We start from the raw sequence: 22161 nt of genomic DNA, 5'->3' as shown, positions 1-22161 counted from the left end.
CATCTCAAAGGTCTTGTCTCGTGATCACGAAATCATTTTTCTGTGTACTTGAAAATGAAAAGGGAATTGAGTTATAATGCTAAAAACAAATTGTTTTCCAATTTGGTTCATTCAGGTTCAAGTTCAAAAACTGTCTTTTTTTGTTCTAGTTTACTAAAAGTTTAGTAAAGTTTACTAGTTAGAATGAAATAAAAGGATGGTTAATAATGTTCTTTTTTTAATGAAAGTGCATTGTGCTAATTAGCTATGAAATAACAATAACATTAAATAAATCACTAATAATTCTTTAAATTTTTATGGAATTTTTATAGTGTCAAATTTGTATTTTGTGTGTGTTTGTGTTTATTACATTTATATAATATATTTATATTAATACAAAATGTATATTATATGCATGTTTTATATATAAATATACATTAAATAGTGTTATATATATATATATATATATATATATATATAATTTATTTAAGTGTATTATATTGTGTATATTTTATACATAAATATAAGTTCAATAATTTTATATACTGTAAACAGTTTATGAATATTTTATCTGTAAGTGTAAGTGTCATGATTTTTATTTGTCATGCTGTACAGCTTCTGCCTAAAGCAGACTTGTGATTTGATGATCAATTACTGCTTTATTCTGAAACAGAAATAATTTAATAACTAAAAAAACAAATAAGCAATAGAAGTAGTGTAAGGGAACAAAGCATTTTTATGAGGCATCTGACAAATTAAAATATTTTTTCTGCAAAAACAATATAGCATCAAACCATTTTTAATTATTTAAATACAGGTTAGACTAAATACTGATGCCTTAATATGGTGTTTCTTGAATATTTAAACGTGTTTCACCAAATTTCGATAATGACCCAAATTGTGTGTGTGTTTGAGTGGCTGGAAAGATTGAGCTAGTCATGATTAACCAATCAGCTGTGTGCAGTGATAATTAACTCCGCCCCTCTCTCCCTGTGCTCCAATCAGCTGATGGTGAGAAGCTGTTGTTGAGCATAAAGCTCAGTGTTCAGTGAGGAGCAAAGAGTGTTGAAGGAATTTCTTCACACACAATATCAGCGCTCTCATAAATCAGTGTTTATTTAATCTGCAGTAATATAATTTCACTCCTTCTGTCTGTCTATTTTGTGTGAGTTAGTTAGATGGTTACTAATAAGTTAGAGGTCCGGAAAAATCCCTAATGTGACTTCTGTTGAAGTGTTGAAAGAGAAGTTTCTAAAGCGTTTAGATCATCAATAGCTGCAAACACTGGAAAGGCTCTGTCAGTGATTCTGTTTGCTGTGTTTATAGAGGAAAATCAAGATGTGATTCTGGAGCTCAGTTATCACAATTAACTCTCATTGCTTATGAGATATGAAGGCAAAAGGAACTGAAATGCATCTCATGTCCAGCAAGAACTACAAACTAGCAGTGATCTGTTTTAACTCCAGTTTTGCTCACAAACTGCAGTAGAGTCACTCTTGAAGGATTTTTACACTTGAGTGTGTTTGTTAATAGGTTTTCATGGACTCAAAAGTGAACCCAGTTCTCCCACACTGTATCAGCATTTAAAAGGGACATCTCCTATTTTTTATTTTAAATTAAAATGTAGTCATGCTGTTTTGTAATATTACGTAAGTAATATCTCTATTTTTACATTGCATTGCTTAAATCTTCCAGCCTTTAGTTTGGCAAAACCTAAAGAAAGATCTCCACGTTTTCTTGTGTAGTTGGCAACAGTTTTCATAAACTTCTCATTAGAAATCTGCTTTAATTACGTACATTTAATTATTTAGCAAACAGTTTTATCCAAAGCAACTTGCAAATGAAGTAAACCTCGGTCTAAAAAAACTGAACAATGTTAAAATGAAGCTGATGTGTTTAGTATTTTCAGTGCATTAGAAGCAGACAGCAGCACAGACACACAGTAAAGAAGGCAGAATTCACGTTCACTATGCGTTTTAATTTATTCAGTTTAATAACTGCACTAGGTCATATCTTGATTTTCAATATATTTTGATTTAATTGTACAGCCCTGTTGGAGGAGGATAGAAAGGAGTCGAGCTGCACGCGTAGTTTCCAGTGTCAGATAAATGAGTGATTGTGAATGTCTCTCTGTTCTCTTTCTAGTTCACTCTTAGTCTCAGAGCTGCATTGAGTGATCAGATGGAAACAGCAGTTCACACAGATTCTGGTGTTACACGCTTTACAGAGAGAAAAGTCTACCTTTTTTTAGGACAAAATGGCACTGTGCAGAATTCAGTGACGCCAGGATAAAAATTAAATCCCAGACCTGTAAACCATGAAAGACATTAACTTTTTTTCCATTTTAAGGAGCAATATTTGCCCCCTGGGCAACATTTTGAACCTCTTTAAATGTATCTCCTTTCATGTAAATTTTATTCAGTAAATGCAATTAGAATAGTAAGTCTTTATTGGGCTAAAATCAATATCAGCAAAATCTAGTTTTTCCCTGCAGAAATGGCATCTGAAGTAGCATTTAGGTTTGCATACATGGTTTAATCCATCTTAGAGATTCCATAACACGGTTTAAATAAAAAACATTAAATATAGAAATAATGAAATGCTGGAAAAAATCATTTACAGGTGCATCTCAATAAATTTGAATGTCGTGGAAAAGTTCATTTCAGTAATTCAACTCAAATTGTGAAACTCGTATTAAATAAATTCAGTGCAGACAGACTGAAGTAGTTTAAGTCTTTGGTTCTTTTAATTGTGATGATTTAGGCTCACATTTAACAAAAACCCACCAATTCACTCTCAACAAATTAGAATATGGTGACATGCCAATCAGCTAATCAACTCAAAACACCTGCAAAGGTTTCCTGAGCCTTCAAAATGGTCTCTCAGTTTGGTTCACTAGGCTACACAATCATGGGGAAGACTGCTGATCTGACAGTTGTCCAGAAGACAATCATTGACACCCTTCACAAGGAGGGTAAGCCACAAACATTCATTGCCAAAGAAGCTGGCTGTTCACAGAGTGCTGTATCCAAGCATGTTAACAGAAAGTTGAGTGGAAGGAAAAAGTGTGGAAGAAAAGATGCACAACCAACCGAGAGAACCGCAGCCTTATGAGGATTGTCAAGCAAAATCGATTCAAGAATTTGGGTGAACTTCACAAGGAATGGACTGAGGCTGGGGTCAAGGCATCAAGAGCCACCACACACAGGCGTGTCGAGGAATTTGGCTACAGTTGTCGTATTCCTCTTGTTAAGCCACTCCTGAACCACAGACAACGTCAGGCGTCTTACCTGGGCTAAGGAGAAGAAGAACTGGACTGTTGCCCAGTGGTCCAAAGTCCTCTTTTCAGATGAGAGCAAGTTTTGTATTTCATTTGGAAACCAAGGTCCTAGAGTCTGGAGGAAGGGTGGAGAAGCTCATAGCCCAAGTTGCTTGAAGTCCAGTGTTAAGTTTCCACAGTCTGTGATGATTTGGGGTGCAATGTCATCTGCTGGTGTTGGTCCATTGTGTTTTTTGAAAACCAAAGTCACTGCACCCGTTTACCAAGACATTTTAGAGCACTTCATGCTTCCTTCTGCTGACCAGCTTTTTAAAGATGCTGATTTCATTTTCCAGCAGGATTTGGCACCTGCGCACACTGCCAAAAGCACCAAAAGTTGGTTAAATGACCATGGTGTTGGTGTGCTTGACTGGCCAGCAAACTCACCAGACCTGAAGCCCACAGAGAATCTATGGGATATTGTCAAGAGGAAAATGAAAAACAAGAGACCAAAAAATGCAGATGAGCTGAAGGCCACTGTCAAAGAAACCTGGGCTTCCATACCACCTCAGCAGTGCCACAAACTGATCACCTCCATGCCACGGCGAATTGAGGCAGTAATTAAAGCAAAAGGAGCCCCTACCAAGTATTGAGTACATATACAGTAAATGAACATACTTTCCAGAAGGTCAACAATTCACTAAAAATGTTTTTTTTTTTTTTTTGGTCATATGAAGTATTCTAATTTGTTGAGATAGTGAATTGATGGGTTTTTGTTAAATGTGAGCCAAAATCATCACAATTAAAAGAACCAAAGACTTAAACTACTTCAATCTGTGTGCATTGAATTTATTTAATACACAAGTTTCACAATTTGAGTTGAATTACTGAAATAAATGAACTTTTCCACGACATTCTAATTTATTGAGATGCACCTGTATACTCTAAATATGAAACAAGTCACTGTCTTAAGTGAGTCATTGAGTCATTCAGATGATGCATAAATCTCAATTTCAAAAAATGTACCCTTATGACTGGTTTTGTGGTTCATCAGCTGCACACTTCATAATTATATGAATACTTCAGACATTTAGACATACTACTTAATTGACATCTCTTTTTTGCGGTCTATATAGTATTGAAGTATGCAATTTTCTTTCTCAAATGGATGATTGGCTCACCTGGTTTGTTTAACGCTGAATCATTCGCAACTGTGTTTACTAGAGACGCAAAAGTTGTGCTGTATTCTGTCAATTAAAATAAATCCAAACAGAGTCAGAGCAAAAACAGTCGATTATTGTGGCCATAATAGCATATTTAACTTTTTTTATATTATATCATTGGATAAAGTGTAACGATGATCTTAAGAGGAGGACAAATGAGTGGACACACACTCCTGGTTCAAAATCAATGTGGTTTTGAATTTCACAGGAAGGAAATCAAAAATGAAGTAATGTTGATTTTTGTTTTTCTTTTGTTTTATTATAACCTGCTTGACTGACCACAGTGACATAACATAACCAAATAAGTGTGTGTGTGTGTGTGTGTGTGTGTCAGGTTGAGTTCTCCGAGTCTCCTGCAGGACTCTATCACTGAAGATGATGAGGGATCAGAGGAGATGAAGACCACATTCTTCAGACTGGAAGCATCAGATCATAGTAATGGCTGTTTTTTAGCGCTGCTCACACGAGAGGTACTGAACATCAGCATTATCATTCCCAAAAACATTTACTGACCCTCATAACAGCCCAAAACCAAATACTCAAGTATTTACACAATGTGAGAGTTGAGGACATAAATGAGAATAAACTCAGAAGAAAATCATTAATTCAGCATTTAAAAACATATTACATCACATCTGTTTTACCCTCATTTATGTGTTTGAAAGCACTTGAAATGTGGTTAAATATAAAGAAAACTATTTGTCAGAATGGGATACTTGCATAGTATGTAGTATATACTATATGCTACATTTTTAAAAAATTATGCAGTATGCAGCAATACATGTTTCAGACAGTTGTATGTTACACTGCTGTCACATGACCTCATTGTGTTGCATATTTAATTCATTGTGTGGTGTCCAGTTATCACACATCTGGCATTTCTGCATTTTTTTTTTTTTTTTTTTAAATACAGTTTTATAGAAGAAAGTAATTAAATGACTAAAGAAGAAAATAAAAGGTCAGGCTCATTGAAAAGATCTGGTCATACACTGTGCATTATAGCAAATAGCTCTGTGATGAGAGGAAACGGTTATTATCTCTGATCGAGCTGTTTGTGGTTACTAGTCAATCACTATTGATGTGTTTAGACACTATCAAATCAACACATATCTATTCTGAACACTCACTCTATGTAAAAACATCTGACAAATGCATAAATTATATATGTGTGTGTGTGTGTGTGCGTATATGCACAATCCCAAAAGCAGTAGTTAAGTACCTAAATATAAAGTATGTATGTAAATAACAATTTGGAATTGTTCTTACGTATCGTTTAACCAATGTTGTATATTTATATAACTTATATATTTTGAAGTATTTATGCATTTTGATTTTAAACCTACACTAAGCCAAAAATAGTACTAAGATAACAAAAATATAAAAAATGTTCCTGAAACATTTGTAGCCAAATTTGTGTATTTATTTATTTTGAACAATAATATAATATTAAGATTTTTTTTTTAAACTACACTAATCAAAAAATAGTAATAAAATCTCAAATATTTTAAATATTATATTTTGATTTATCTTTCTGAAATATTTCTAGCCCTTTTTTGTAAATCTATATAACTTATATATTTTGAACTATTTATATTTTGATCTTAACTATACTTTGCCAAAATAGTAGTACAAATATTTTTGAGCCAGATTTTTGTATATTTTTCTGTGTGCGTGTGTATAATCATTACAAATAATAATTATATAAACCTGGAACAGATACGGTTCTTTAAGGCTGGTTATTTTTGTGTGAGATGTTGTTTTTGCTAGTTGATGCTCAAAGCGTGCTGGGAGGAGTTTCTCTGGGGTTTGATGGAGACGCTCTTTGTTTCTCATGTTCATGTTCTCATTGACTAATCCTGCTGTGTCTGTTGAGGAATCCCGTCTTTCCCTCCCTCTGCTTTCATCTGCAGCTAAAAATAACCCAGCAGAGAAGAGACTCCATCAGCCTCCTGCTGGATCAAAGTTAAACTCCAGCAAACGACGTGATGCATACGAGTTAGATTACAGCGATCCGTCATATTTATTTCTGCGCTGACAGTCAGGAAAACATCATCAAGCTCCATATCCTTCCTGCCATGACCAATAAAAGCCACTAATAAAGATCATTGTCGTTCGCTTAAAAAGGTCTCATAAAAAGGCTATTAGACGTGTGTGTGAATATTACCCTCCTCCCGTAACACACGCTTTTACGATGCATCTGTACAGTCACACCTGGGACTAATAAAGTCTTCAGCTGCATTCAGACCAAAGATCGGTGCGTTTGCATCTGAACTCGGCTCTGTTTCTGATCGTGAGGGTCTGTTTCAGTGTGTGACCTCATGTTCAGCTAAAGGACAATCATAATGAGCGTAATCTGGGGCCGGAGCCGCATCAGAACCACAGGACGGGCAATAAATGTGTGATGAGGAGGAGGAAGAGGGCAGGACGTATTGAATAATTCAGCCCTCATGTCTGCATGTGTTAGCGTCAACAGGGCAAAACCTCACGTCCTCAAACACACACACACACACACACACGCTGAATTATTCACTGTAAGAGTGTGTGTGTGTGGTGCTGAGACAGCAGTGACCCTGAAAGAAACACACACACACTGATCCAACATGCTTCTCAAAGACAAGACCTAACTTACGAGAATTTTTTTTTTTTTCATGAAAAATTTGAAAAGTTTAATATAGTTGGGCACATTTTTATTTTTTATGCATTTTTAAATAGAGAGAGATTTAGCTCAAATATTTCAGGAAAAGATTTTCAAACACTTTATTTTTTTATTTATATCTTATTTTACTATTACTTTTGATCTTTTTTTAATTATTATTATTATTATTAACTTTTGGCTTTTTTTATTTAATTTTTCCCAATAGTTGAGACCCAGAAACACACGCTGCTGTTTTCATCACTGTTCATTGTATTGCTGTATGATTTTCCACTGAAATTATTTATTGTTTGAGGTAGAAAGATGAGAATGTGTTTGTGTGCGCGTGTGATTTATGGTTCAGATGTGGCATTATTCTGCTTCTCCCCTGTTTAACCTCCATTCTGGGGTGACCAGCCTTATTTCACACTGTCTGTGTGTGTGTGTGTGTGTGTGTGTGTGTCATATATATAAAGCTATAAATATAGCTCTAAAATATTTTTTAAAATACAGTGCAGAAGTTCCTCTTAGTTCAACAGATTTTTTATGCATTTGTCAGATGTATTTATCTAAAGCGACTCCTCAGAACATAAACAAACAAACAAACAAACAAAAGAATGGCTGAAGTGTATTTGAAACACTGTGTTGTTTGTTGTCTTTGTTTCCTGCACAGCCTGAACCACAAGTGATAGAAACGCCACAGGAAGTGCTCGCTCGCGCAGCGGCCAAAGGCCTGTTAGACGGCCTCCAGCTGAACCAGCCAATCAAGAAAGAAGGCCGGGGCCGGCGGTCCCGCAGAGCACCTGCCAATCAAAAGCGCTCTGTGAAGACACGCCCACGCGCCACACAGAGCAACCAATCACGTGTGGCGGAATTTCTGAACCGTGAGATGAAAGGAAGCAGCTCGGAGCCGACATTGAGTCATCAGTCACCTCGGAGTCCAGCACACTACGGTTACTTAAATTCAACGAATACACATAATAACATTAGATTTAGCTTGATTTAACTGTTAACACCGTGTCCTAATTACACGTGACAAGCAATTTGGGACATTTCGCATGTCGCCATCTCAGCTGGTTAGGACAAAACCTCTAATTAACATGGAAAAGATACCTTTTATCAGGTCTAGTTAGGACACAGTGTAATCCTAACATTTTTTCAGAGTAAACTACTGAGGAAAACTAACCAAAGTCATGTTTACTTCTGTATATCCACAGATAAAGCCTCTAGTTCTCAACGTCCCTCTCAAAGTGGTTTCTCCAGGACAGGCTCCGCCCCCAGCCCCGCCCCTTTCCCCAGTTCATACCATAAAAGTGTCATACCATTGGCCGCAGCTACGGTTTCCACCAGTGATGATCACTCCTCCCCGCCTCCTGCTCCGCCCAAAGGCCGACAGGAAGTGCTTCGGCCGACGACCGTCACGTTTCCTCCTGTTCTGTTGCCAAGCGACGGTCTTCTTCCTCAGAGGTGGAGCCACGCCCTTCCTGCCCGACGAAGCCCCGCCCACACAAACCTGCAGTGGCGTAACTCGACACCAGCTCTCCCTCGAAACCAAACGCCGTTCAGACTGAATCATCGGCGGCCGTGGCTCTGACACGCATTAGTCAGTATTTCACTCAGCTTTCTTAATATTTAATATCTGTATAAGAGCCCAACTAACTCATTATTACTAAACTTGTGTGTCACTGCCATACTTTCCAATGTCACTTGAGTTTACATGCAAATAAAACACGGAGAGAGACACTTTAGTTTTGATGTAATTTATTTCCACAACATGATACATTAATATGGTGTAAAAATGAGTGTCTTTAGTGGTCGATCTGGTTTAAAACACCATTCTGTGAGAAATAACATTCCTGTGTTTGTTTGATATCTGAAGCTTATTCTTTAGCAGGGATTCCTCATGTATGTGAGCCTCCGAAACGCTCTACGCAAGTACGCAAAATCTCTTAGCAAAGCAAGCTCTGTTCATGCATCACTGCGTTCCACTATTCATAATGCAATGCAAGTACGTTTTGCATCTTCAGCACTGCTACAAAGGGGCGTTACGACCGGCATTAGCGTAAATCGACATTCGCTACAGTTTCTTAAGGAGTCACGGTGGAGAAATGGCTTTTAGATGGTGTTGCTTTTTAAGGTTGAGATTTAAGGTTGCTTTCACAGTGTGGGATTTCTTAATGAAAAAAAAAATAAGCAAGGGACTTCATTTTACCATTTAAAAATTGATGCAGTTATGAAAGTGGCTGTTACACACCAAAATAAGAGGGTTTTCTCACTTTGAAACATTGACGTGGATCCAACCAGCTATTCAATGGGAATGATCGAGGTTAAATCAACATTTCAAATCAAATCAACATTGATATTGTCAAGTGGTTTCAACATCAAGCAAAATTTCAATGTTAATTTGTTTTTGTTTTTTTTTAACAAACATTTAGCATTAAATCAATGTATTTCGACCACATTTTACAATGCTGAAGGTCTTTTTTTTTTTTTTTTTAATCCAGTAAAAGCTCTTTTAGTGTAATTATACAAGCGTCCAGCTTCAGCTGCTGCTTCTCGTGTCAAATCTGGACTGATTTTGATCAAGTAAAGGTCAGAATAACTGCAGTCATGTCTCCAGATGAACTCTTACTGAAGCAGCTCAGCTTTACTTGATTCTCCATCAATCTTTTTTTTAGTCTAATATCTGATCATCTCACATCTTCTGAGGAGCGTTTATTTCTTCATCTCTCCATCAGCATTGCATTATATGTTTGGATCATTTCAATCTCATCTTACTAAGATATTATTGGAGATATAGAGCGAACGCTGATATTTAGATCATTTTATGTCAGTATCTGCTGCACTGTTATAAACATCTCATTGATTTACATCACAAGCATCAGAATATCATCATAGAAATATCAGCATCTGCAGCAGATTCATATTTTTGCTCAGTTTTATTCAGAGTCTCTGTTTTTCCATATTCTCACTATATCGGACTATATGAGCCATAAAAGCCTGATGGATCAAATATGATATTAAACAAAAACACTTTTTTGAATGCATTTTGTCTAAAGGTTCAATAAACGGTTTCATTTAAAAAAAAAAAACAGATGGACTAACTTTGGCATCTTTAGCTGGACATCTGAACAAAAACACTGGTTTAATGTCATTTATACATTTGAATGAGTTTTTTTTTCTTTCATCACCACAGGATCATGTTGAGTTTGTACAGAAGCAGCACACGTTTGCCAAGCGTTCGCGTCTGTGTTTGCGTACTTGCGCAGGGCTCTTTCAGGCCGTAATGTTTAACTAAAGGAGTGTGCTTGTGTGATCAGAAGATCCCCGTTCCGCTCTTCATTACAGTATTAGACTGAGCAGATGTTACAGACTCTGATGTATTACAATATTCCCACTGAACATCATGATGAAAGATGATAGATCAGCCAGGCCGTGAGTCTGACATTTTACACACTCTCCAAAAGCAGAAAATTCACTCTAAATTTCTTGGGGAAAGAGAAAAATTTTCAAAGGATCCAATTTCCCGAGTGTGTGGGTGGTTTGAAATGAGACGCACTGAATCCAGGTCACGCGTGTGAAGACTTACATTGATCTGAACGTGACTGGATCAGTGCCACATGAACACTGACGCCCTCGAAATACTTCAGTGAGAGTGTGTTAGTGTAAGGCAGACGCATGCTTCATTCAGCGCAGTTACGCGCCGACGACATCTCATTCATCTCGCTCCTCTTTTTTTGTTATGTTGGCCTGTGTTTCTCTTCTCGTTTGCATCAGTAAATACACACACACACCTGCTGTCCGTCACAGCCGTTCTGCTCCGTCATTGGTGGGGAACCTCGGGGGCGGGCTTCTTTTTCAGAGTGTCTATAATTGATTGGACGCCGCGCTTGACGCTGGACGTTACGCGGCGGGTGACGGAGTCGGTAGGGGGCGGAGTCAAGGAGCCAGACTTCCCCAGACACTTCTGATACCGCAACTAGAGAAAAACACAGATTTAACCCTTAAACGACTAAAGAATGATGTATGATGCACTTTAGTGCAATTTAACACTATGTTCAGAATCTGTGGCAAGCTTTCACTCCAAACAGAAATGAACTTGTCTTTCAGCTTGTAAGAACTAATAAAAATGCAACAGTTTACGAGCAAGTTTCTTAGAGGATGCAAAATGCTTATAATTTCTTGATGGAACACAAAAGGTTTCTGACAATGCAAAGTTTAAGGAGATATTTTGAGTTAAAAAGTTTGTGCGTAAACACAATAGTTTTGCGAGCTTGATGGAATGCAAAACATTTGCGAGCAAACGCAAAGCTTTAGGCTAACAGTTTTTGGCTCGCGCAAAATTTCTTAAGCGAAGGCAAACATTTGTGAGAGTTAAGAAATTCTTTCAATGCTTTTGCATTCAATTGCAAAAAATTGTGTTCCCTCAAGAAACTGCTAGTTTGTAAAACTGCGTTTGATCTTAAACTTTGGCGTTTTTTTTTTACAAAATGTCTCAATGTTTGCATCCCTTAAGAAATTCTTCCACTCACTAACAAAACTTTTTGCTAACTCTTAAAATGTTTGTTCATTTCAATTTTGCATTAGCCGAAAACTGTTAGCTCACACAATGTTTGCATTTACTCAAACTTTGCATTTGCTAGCAAACATTTTGTTCCCTCAAGAAACATTTAGTTCAAACTGTTAAAACATTTGCGTTCACTTGACAGAATTTTTGCTCTCAAACTTATTTCCTCAAGAGTATTTGTGTGCATCACAAAATTTGTCAACTCTCAAAATGTTCCCTTTGAGAAACTTGAAATTATGTATGCTTATGAAAGTTTGCATTCCTCACAAAACCTTTGTTCATTCAAAATGTTTGCTTTCCCAAAAACTTTTAGCTCACACAATGTTTGCATTTACTCAAGAAACCTTGTTTGCACACAAAACGTTTGTAAACCAATTGTGTTTGCTCTACAAACCTATGCATTTGCTCTCAATACAAGTGCACTGCCTCAAACTTTTGCACTGTGTGTTTGCAATCAAAACTTCTGTCAGGTCACAACATGCATTCTCTCAAGAAACTTTTTACTCACAAAATAATTGATCGCACAAGATAATTGGAATTGGTTGCAAACAAATGTTTGCATTAGCTCAAGAAACTTTGCATTCATTCACTTGAGAAATGTTTGTGCTCAACGTTTGCAGTCCCTCGAGGAACTGAAGCTCATATTTTTTTGTTTGCATAAAGCTTTTTGTTTTCAAAACACTTGCATGAATGATTTGGAATATGTGCCAAATTATATTTAAGTTAAAAATGCAAATATGTGCCCCTGCAGCACAAAAGCAGTCATAAGCAGCACAGGTATATTTGCAGCAATAGACAACAATACATTGTATGGGTCAAAATTATAAATTTTTCTTTTATGCCAAAAATCATTAGGATATTAAGTAAAGATCATGTTCCATGAAGATATTTTGTAAATTTCCTATCTTAAATATATCAAAACTTAATTTTTGATTAGTAATATGCATTGCTAAAAACTTCATTTGGACAACTTTAAAGGTGATTTTCTCAGTATTTTGATTTAATTGCATCCTCAGATTTGAGTTTTTTTTAAATAGTCCCATCTCAGTTAAATATTGCCCTATCTTAACAAACCATATATCAATGGAAAGCTTATTTATTCAGCTATAAATCTCAATTTCAAAAAATTGACCCTTATGACTTGTTTTGTGGTTTTTAGAATCTAGATCAGTTTTGCATTTACTCAAGAAACGTCGCACTTGCTCGTAAAAATGTGTTAGGTCACGATTTTTCATTTTTACAAGTGTTCCTTCTCGAAACGTTTCACCTTACCTCGTTTAAATTTGTATTTAACCTGTAATATTCCTTAAATGAGAAGCATGTGATTTCCGTGTCACTCACCACACAGGCCGACTGCACAGCCTCCGACACGCTTCCGGCGTTGGGTTCGCACCAGAACACGTGACACTGGAAGTGCTGGTTTCCCGTGTCCATGATGAACGCAAACGTATGGACGTCACGCCCCACGCCCATGAAAGACAGGAAGCGCACGCGGCACTCCACTATGACTTCCTCCTCTTCTTCCTGTCCGAACAGAAGAGAAATGACAGTAATAAACCTGTCTGTCTCATGTCACCAGCGCTGAACTACTTTCACAGGCCTATGAATGTTTTATCAGGGTCCAAGCAGAAAGAGAAGAGCAGGAGTCGCAGTTTTGATTCCTGTGCAGTGAGTTTGTCCTCGGATTGTCCTGGTGTCCGTGTGGACAAGGTTTGGTGTCATTGTGATATTTTAAACTCAAATTATACAGGTGAATTAGTCATTAAGGGCCAGATTTGGCATTTACGTTTGCCAAAGAAGTGAATGAACCTAAATTATTCGATATCAGTCTTAATGAGTCACACCCCAAAATTGCATTGTATTTCCCTTTATGGGCTCCATAAAATATAGAAATCTGAAGCTTATGTTTCTTTTTTTTTAAAAGCACTTTCTGTAATTACTCAGTAAATTGTTGCATTTTCTCTTTAAAGTTTGCATTTGTCTTCAGCTTATTAGCTCACAACATGCTCAATCCAAAAACTTTGTGTTAGCTCACAAAATGTTTCTGAGTAACTTTGCATTCATGTTCAAAACTGCGTACGCTTAAGAAACCTTGCGTTTGTTCACAAAAAACTTTTTTTCACTCCCATCTCATGTTTTTTTTAATGCACTTACGTGAATATGGTAAATCTGATATTATTTAAAAACATAAATGTAAAGTATTTAAAATGTTTTCATTCATTCATTAAAATTGTGCATTACTTTTGAGAAAAATTCTGTTAGCTCACTAAATGTTTGCTTTTGTACATGTCTGTATTTTGCGGAGCCGCTAAAGGGAATGAATGCAAAACGTTTTGTAACTTGCATGAATTATTTGATAAATGTGTTTAATTATGTAAATGTAAGAAGTGTCTAAATTAGTATCCAATCAAAATTTTAATTTTTTTTAATTTTGTCTCTAGATGACATTTCATGACAGTCAGACAAAAACCAAGGATTAGATTCTAGATCTGTGTGGTCTGATGCACAAACTGTTTCAAGGCAGAAAAATAATGAAGAAAATGTAGAAATTGTCACAAAAATGTAAAGTAAGTGTCACCTTTTCTTTGATGACAGTAATTGTGGCGTCAGCGACGTTGAGCAGGACGGGGGTCCAGTCCTCTTTCCCTGCGGAGGACACCAGACTGTCTATCGCTCCATTTATCATGTCCATTCCTGAAACACCGTTTGAGAAGAGCATTATAGTTCCTTACAGTTACACAGGATGAAGTTTATAATAACCAGTGGTGTAGAAATGAGTTTGTCTCCAAAACCTAGTGATCAGTCTGACTGTCAGGTTTTGTTTCAAAAAGCTAAATAAATGTAACTTGACTGATTTGGATATACTCAATGCAGACATCATACATGATGTGCACAAGACTCATCTCAGAAGTGCATGTTGCAAAGCCAATAACGTCATGCTTTCTCCCATTGTGTTGGGGTCAATCTGACCCACACTCGATTTTCAAACAGTTTGAAATACTGGTTAAACTATTTGTTTCTTCTTGAAATTTGGTGAATATTTTTCATTTTGGGTGTTGAGTGTGCATGCAAAGTTTCAAGTGTTTTGGAAAGGCTATACAAATTTTGTCAGGACTTTTGTAATGGGGTCAGTTTGACCCATACTCGATATTAAAACAGCTTGAAATACTGATTAACTATTTACTTCGTTTTGAAATTTGGTGAATATTTCTTATTTAGGGTCATGAATGTGCATGCAAAGTTTCAATGCACAGATGTGTTCTGGAAAGTCTATACAAATTTTGATAAGACTTTTGTGTTGGGTTCAATTTGACCCATACTCGATATTCAAACAGCTTGAAATACTGGTTAAACTATTTATTTCGTCTCGAAATTTGGTGAATATTTTTCATTCTGGATTATGAATGTGCATGTAAAGTTTCAACACACCGATGCGTTTTGGAAAGGCTATACAAATTTTCGTGCAAGCTTTGTGTTGGAATCATATCAAGTCCCCCATTAGTTTCCATGCAATTTGCCAAAAAAAATCAACACTTTCAAAAACACCAAAGTCAGGTAAAACACAGAAAACTGTTACTGTAATTTGTCAAACACTAAAATATGAAATACATGTGAACAATGTAATTTAAAACTCAAAGTTTTCTCTAAATTGAGATCCATCTTCTAAATCAACTAAAGAAAAATCTGTCAAAGGTTGTTTTTGGTTGTTAATGGTTTGGATCTCAATTACTAGACTGTTGCAGCACTGAAAAGAATTGTGAGAAAGAGAGAACAATAAAGAGAGAGGGGAAGTATGTGTTTATAGTACATTGTGGGGACCAAATGTCCCCACAAGGATAGTAAAACTGACATTTTTGACATTATGGGGACTGGCCTGCGGTCCCCACGGGGGAAAACAAATTATTAAAAATAGTGAATGATGTTTATCTGAAAGTGTAAGAATGCAAACAGGTTTTCTGTAAGAGGTTGGTTTAGGGTTAGGGGATATAAAGTATCGTTTGGTCAGTATATAAGTAATAGAAGTCTATGGAAAGTCCCCACAATTCACAGAAACCGTGTGTGTGTGTGTGTGTGTGTGGAAAATTTTAAACATAAATATATTTGGGTCAAATATTCACCCCTAATACAGTGACAACAAAAAGTGTATGGGAATTATTAAATTTCACATTTCATATTTTTAGTCTCTGAAAAGCTACAATAGAGGTTTTCTGTATCTACATAAATCTTCAGTTCCATTCATTTCTGTAATGCTGTATGCAATGCAGATTGCTTCAAAGCAGCTTCACATTGATAAACAGGAAATTAATGGTGTTCAAAATTAATCATTTATGAAGCGAATTCAATTTCAGCTGTAAAGCAGCTCAACAGAAGACAATAATGTCATTATTCAGCTCATTTTTTAATCAATTCAGTTCTATAACAATGTCAATGGCACAAAATAAGCATCATGCTTCATTTAGTGAGGACGCCCTTGGTTTTTGTTCAAAGTTCGTTCACAGAGTTGTAGTGTGTGTGATTTACCTATAGGCCGCAGTACTGTCGTCATTCCCAGGTAAAGCACGTGGAAACTGTGTTGCAGGTCAGTCTTTGGTGTTGGAAACTCTACTGAGGAAACACACAGATGAGAAACATCACGCAGAAGATTTCACACATCGAGCGCCTAAATGCATTCGTATAGAGCGGGAACCTCTGGCATGATGAAAACAGAGCAATGCGTCCCTCAGGAGCCCAGAAACCCTGCGCGGCGCGGCTCGCATTATAAACGGACGCGTTTGAAGCTGCTGTAAACTGTGATCGAGATGAGACGGATGTAAATGCAGCAGCGGCGGTGATTCTCTGATCTGTAACACGGGCGATTTAATTGCGTTTTAATGGGTCAGGACTGCAGCTTTCATTATCTCACTGATCACTGCAGGAATTTACAGACTTTATGCAATAAAGCGCGAGCGTTTGCTGAGGTCAGCACAGCCCAATGCTTTATTTATGGACTCGTACTGCTGGAGCGTGTATTTACAACCCTCCAAGCACACACACACACACACACACACGCACAACATATGTATTTACATCAAAACAGATGAATATACCTGAGCTTGTAGGTCTATTTATGTTCATGCGTTTAAGCTGCGACAGGACGTTACAACAAAGCAATGCATCTCTGTGGAGCACAGCAGTGTTTACTCACCGAAAACATCACTGACCAATAAAATACAAGCATTTGGGTCATGAAATCAGAACTTTAGATACACATTAAGTTATTTAATAAAAAATACAGTGTCATTGAAACTAATGAACCATTATGGTGCCAACAAAAAAACATTTCATTGATCATTGATTAGGATTTGCATTATTTTGTTGCTTTGCTCATTTCAGTTTTATTTCAGGCCATCTGTGTGTTTTAATGAATAAGCAGTCACACTGACTGAATTTACCTCTCATTATTTTAACCTTCTGTTCTAACAGTTTATGCTTACATTTATTGAAAATTAGTTTCGTAGAATACAAATTGCACCTAAATATGAATTTATTAAAAAAATAAATTAATTACATTTTACAAACGCTGAAATGTGCTAAAACAAATACACATTAAGATAAGCTGACATATTTCTTATTTTAATTTGTTTCCTCACAAGCTGTTATTTTTATTTAAGAACCAGGATTTTCACTGTTCTGGAGAAAACCTGGATATATGAGGCAATTTTAAACGTATGATTTCTAGAAATGGAAATGAATGGTCTTAAAAATCATGAGAATATTTATAATGGATATAAATGCTCTAAAATATTGTATTGGGTAGAAATGGCTTTGTCACAAAAGACAAGAAAAGTCATTTAAATTCATTGGAAAAAAGTGTTAACCCTGTAGATCATGCATTTATACTTTTGTTATTACAGCAAAACAATAAAAATGATTATAATGAATATAAATGTTTTTGTTCTGTCAAGCTCTAAAATATTTTAGCAGGTAGAAATTGCTATATTTGACAAAATATAAAAAGAAAATTGCTATTTATAAAACAAAACTGCATTCGCAAAAGACTAGAAATAAAAATACAAATTTGAAACCCTGAACAACATCAACTAAACTTTCAGAATTATGGGATTTAATTAATTTTTAAATATTTTATTTCATTATTTTATAAATACAATTCTAAATCAGCTTTTATGCTGTAATGCATCAGTTCTAAAAAGAAAGTTGATATTTATGAAAAAATCTGTAATCACAGATGACTAGAAAAGTCTGTAAATTCATTGGAAATAAAGTGTTAAACTTCTGAAATTATTGAATTTGATTATTTTAATTATTTTATGAATAAACTTTGAAATGAACAAGCTTACGCTATAATGCTAATGTTAGAAAATGAAATCTGGAATTATCGACTTGATTTATGATATGATATATAAATGTCAAAAACGTTTGCATTACAGCAAAATATGGATGGCCTTGAAATATCGTCTTCAATAGTCTCGGAGTCAAAACGGCTGAGAACTGCTGCACTAAAGTCACTCACAATCATCAAATGGTTGAGATTTGTGACCCTGGACCACAAAACCAGTCATAAGGGTCAATTTTTGGAAAGTGAGATTTATACATCATCTGAAAAGCTTTCCATTGATGTATGGTTTGTTAGGATCGGACAATATTTTGAAAATCTGGAATCTGAGGGTGCAAAAAAATCTAAATATTGAGAAAATCGCCTTTAAAGTTGTTCAATTAAAGTTCTTAGCAATGCATATCACTAATCAAAAATGAAGTTTTGATATATTTACGGTAATAAATTTACAAAATATCTTCATGGAACATGATCTTTACTTAATATCCTAATGATTTTTGGCATAAAAGAAAAATGTATAATTTTGACCCATACAATGTATTGTTGGCTATTGCTACAAATATAGCTGTGCTGCTTATGACTGTTGTGTGCTGCAGGGGCACGTTTGATCGGTCATGTGACTGAACGTGTGAAGCTCTTACCTCTCAGAGGAACATCAGAGCTGATCTGAGACGAGGAGCCAGCGACCGGACCGATGCTCCTGCGATCAGCCATAATCTGAGAAAACAAAGATCACGACTGAGAAAAACCAGTCAGTCTTTCTGCAGGTCGTTAATCTGGAGCGAATAAATCTCAGCTCAATGTTAATCAAAGCCTGAGGATGGACGTGCTGAGCGGGCAACTTCACACGAGGATGGGCGGCGCATACTAACACACACACACACACACACACACACACACAAAGGCAAAGAAATACTGTAAACACAGATATTTTCCCAAGAAGACACATTTATCTTTCCACAGACCCACAGAAACGGCTTCAGATTAAACCGGACAGATGATTGGTTGCTGAGGCTCTTTTCTCATAAATATTCATGAGCCTGATAATAAATATGCGACTGGTGATTCGATTTGTCAGAATGAAAGTGTTTGTGTTTGTTTGCTGTGAATGTGGATGTGTGCGGATTGTTTTCGGTGGATTGTTTCTTGATTGTCGCTCCTCACCTTCGAGCAGATCTGCTTCAGGCTGCTGGCGACGCTTTCCGCGGGACTGTCACATTGAAACACGTGGCATTTCAACACACGCGTGTTCTTGTCACGGGCCACATACGCGAAATCCCTGAAACGGAACGAGACAGACACTGTGTTTGAGTTTGTAAAGCAAGAATCAGTAAATAGGTTTAAAACAAAAAACACAGACATTAAAGTGTGTTACTTTCACAGGACTCAAGGGGGCGCTAGAGTTTCCTTCAGATGTCTGCGATAATAAACCAGATTATTATTCAGTTGAGTAGATATGTCTAAGTTTAACTGACTCAGGCAGTGGATGAGTATCTGTAAGAAATACTTAAGTCATTTCATTTTACAACGGTTTTCATAATTTGAGCGGGAAAAAAAGGCAAATTACAAACATGTATTATTGTAATAATGTCTGATGAAGGCTTTGATAATGGCCGAAACGTAATTTTAACCAGTAAAGTTTTGATCTCTTCAAGAGTGAGTGCTGCACCTTTTCTAACTGAAATTACAATAATTTAAAAATAAAAACAATAAAAAAAAATAAATAAATAAAAAAAACTTGCTAAAAATTTATAAAATAATAAAGTAATATTAAATGTAAAAACAATTAAATCAATACACAAAAAAGAAAAATCTAAAACACTATTAAAAAGCTAATAAATCATAAAATTGTCAAATTAAAATGCAAGTAAAAATCTAAATTAAACGCTTACTAAAAAGCAATTATGTACTAAAAATGTAATCTTAAAATACATGTAAAAACCAATCAAAAAACTCTTACTAAAAAGCAATTAAAATCACAAATATAAAATTAAAATCAATGTAAAAATAAGAAAATCAAAACAAAACACACCTAAAAAGCAATGAAATAAAAATAAATGTAAAGAAAAACAATCCAAATAAAACACTAAAAAGCAACTAAATCACAAATGTGAAATTTACATTTTAAAACAAAAACATCTAAAAACAAAAAAACCCTTATTAAAAAATCAATGCCATATGACCATTAACCAACATCGCTGAACCGTGAAAAATTATTATATCTGAGCTTCAAGTAAATATTTTAGCTCGAAGAGGTTCAGTTTTTATTTGGAAAACCTAGTGTGAATAATTTAATCACAGGAACCTCACACAGATTCATCATGTGATTCATCAGGTGTTCACAGATGAAACTAACACATTGTTCAGATTGAAGAGCATTCGCTGCATGAGAGCAGGACAGCAGCTAATGAGACGGCAGCAGAAAACCATCCATCAGACGGAGAGCAGAGAGGAGAGCCGGAGGAATATCCACATGTGCGTGTTGAGAATGTAAAGGTTAATGGTTTAGTGGCCGTGTTCGGTGTCACTCGTGACATTCAGAGCACAGCAGCGACGGCCAGCAAACCTCGATTCTGACGTCTAGAGCCAACGCTACACAAAACACACTGACGCTCCATATTATGCTGCTCCGAAAGAGAGATACTGTAGTATCACTCAGATACTATTACACTTTTCATTCATATTTTAAGCCAATTTAGGGTTGTTAGGGTGTTGCTAGGGTGTTTTGGGTTGTTTCCAGGTGTTTTCCTTTTGTTTGGTATGAAGGGAGTGTCTTTGTGATCTTCTGGTTTGCTGCAGGGGTTGCTAGGGAGTTGCTATTGTGTTTTGGGTGGTTGCCAAGGTGTAGCTATTGTGTTTTGGGTGGTTGCCAGGGTGTTCTATGTGGCTGCTAGGTGTTTTCCTCCTGTTTGGCATGAAGGGAGTGTCTCTGTGATCTGGTCTACTGTGGGCAGTTGCTAGGGGGTTGCTATTGTGTTTTGGGTGGTTGCTAGGGTGTTCTATGTGGCTGCTAGGTGTTTCTTCCTGTTTAGCAAGAAGGAGGTGTCTCTGTGATCTTGTGGACAGTTGCAAGGGAGTTGCTAGGGTGTTTTAGGTGGTTGCTAAGGTGTTTCTAGGGTGTTCGGGGTTGTTTCCAGGTGTTTTCCTCCTGTTCGGCATGAAGAGAGTGTCTCTGTGATCTGGTTGCTAGGGTGTTGCTATGGTGTTCTGGGTTATTGCTAGGATGGTTTGAGTGGTTACTATGCTGTTGTAAAGGTGCTGTGGTTAGAACTTTAGGTTAAACTAAATAGAAATGAGAAATGTTTCCTTGGTAAATATATTGGAAAAATTGTTGTTTTTTTATATTTTATTTTACTTCTTTCAAGTTTTATGGTTTTAGTTTAACTACAATAGCTTTGAAGTTTACATGTTAAATTGTCAGCATCCATATTTGTAGTTGACGGCTGAGGGAAGCTGACGAGTTCATGAGTTTACACTCTTCACTATCAGTCAGAAACTGCAGTCTGAATGTGGCTTTCATGTGTCTGGAAACCGAGTTCACTATAAACTACACAACACACTCACACTCTCGTCTGTTTGCGCTCGCTACCTGCACATGAAGAGACTTCAGCTGACACAATAATCACAAGAGTGTGTTTCTCAGAAGTCTCAGAGCCCCAGCGATGAACCCATTCTGTCACACACACACACACACACACACACACAGAAATTAAAGGTTTCTGATACACTCTTATGGCGAAAAGCACTTTCAAAACTGAAGGGACTCTGTGAGGATAGAGATGATGGTGATGATGAACTACATTATACTTTATAAACTCACACTGTCAAACACTAATGAATGTGAGCTGTTTATAATGAGAACATTACACTCATTTACTGAGTTGTCTCTATGCTCCTGTTTTAAACCAATGAGAGTGCTGATAGTTCAGTCAGTCCTCACTAGTGCTGATAGTGCAACCCAATCAGATCTGCAGATCTGAAGATCACAGAGACTCTACAGCACCCTAGCAACAGCGTAGTAACCACCCAAAACACCCTAACAAGCACCCCATCACATTTTTGGAGGGAATGTTTGTTTTTAAATCACATTTTGAATCACAATCACAATTTTATCAGAAAAAAAAAAAACCTGAATTAGATTCCCCAAATTGTGCAGACCTTCCGCAA

At 36.4% G+C, this 22161-nt stretch overlaps 2 protein-coding genes across 6 annotated transcripts in view; one reads left to right on the top strand and one right to left on the bottom strand.

Annotated features, from left to right (window-relative positions):
• The window catches only part of LOC131553715 (putative methyltransferase NSUN7), a 41269-nt gene extending 32440 nt beyond the window's left edge, over positions 1-8829 (top strand). The window contains exons 11-13 of the mRNA XM_058798556.1: positions 4796-4931; positions 7767-8046; positions 8311-8829. Of these exons, the coding sequence (XP_058654539.1) occupies positions 4796-4931; positions 7767-8046; positions 8311-8687 (793 nt within the window). The 3' untranslated portion in view covers positions 8688-8829. The remainder of the gene's footprint in view (positions 1-4795; positions 4932-7766; positions 8047-8310) is intronic.
• Positions 8830-8847: 18 nt separating this feature from the next.
• The window catches only part of LOC131553714 (amyloid beta precursor protein binding family B member 2), a 33509-nt gene continuing 20195 nt past the window's right edge, over positions 8848-22161 (bottom strand). For 4 of the 5 annotated variants that reach the window (XM_058798551.1, XM_058798552.1, XM_058798554.1 and 1 more), the window contains 6 exons: positions 19159-19273; positions 18636-18711; positions 16182-16265; positions 14239-14354; positions 13002-13184; positions 8848-11072 (listed from right to left, as the gene is read on the bottom strand). In XM_058798551.1, coding sequence (XP_058654534.1) covers positions 10917-11072; positions 13002-13184; positions 14239-14354; positions 16182-16265; positions 18636-18711; positions 19159-19273 — 730 coding nt within the window. In that variant the 3' untranslated portion in view covers positions 8848-10916. The remainder of the gene's footprint in view (positions 11073-13001; positions 13185-14238; positions 14355-16181; positions 16266-18635; positions 18712-19158; positions 19274-22161) is intronic. The other variant, XM_058798553.1, reaches the window with a different exon arrangement.

Source organism: Onychostoma macrolepis, chromosome 14, assembly GCF_012432095.1.
Source record: "Onychostoma macrolepis isolate SWU-2019 chromosome 14, ASM1243209v1, whole genome shotgun sequence".
NCBI classification, from domain to species: Eukaryota; Metazoa; Chordata; class Actinopteri; order Cypriniformes; family Cyprinidae; genus Onychostoma; species Onychostoma macrolepis.
The sequence above is the reverse complement of the archived record's forward strand: the minus strand, read 5'-3'. Positions and strand labels throughout refer to the sequence as shown.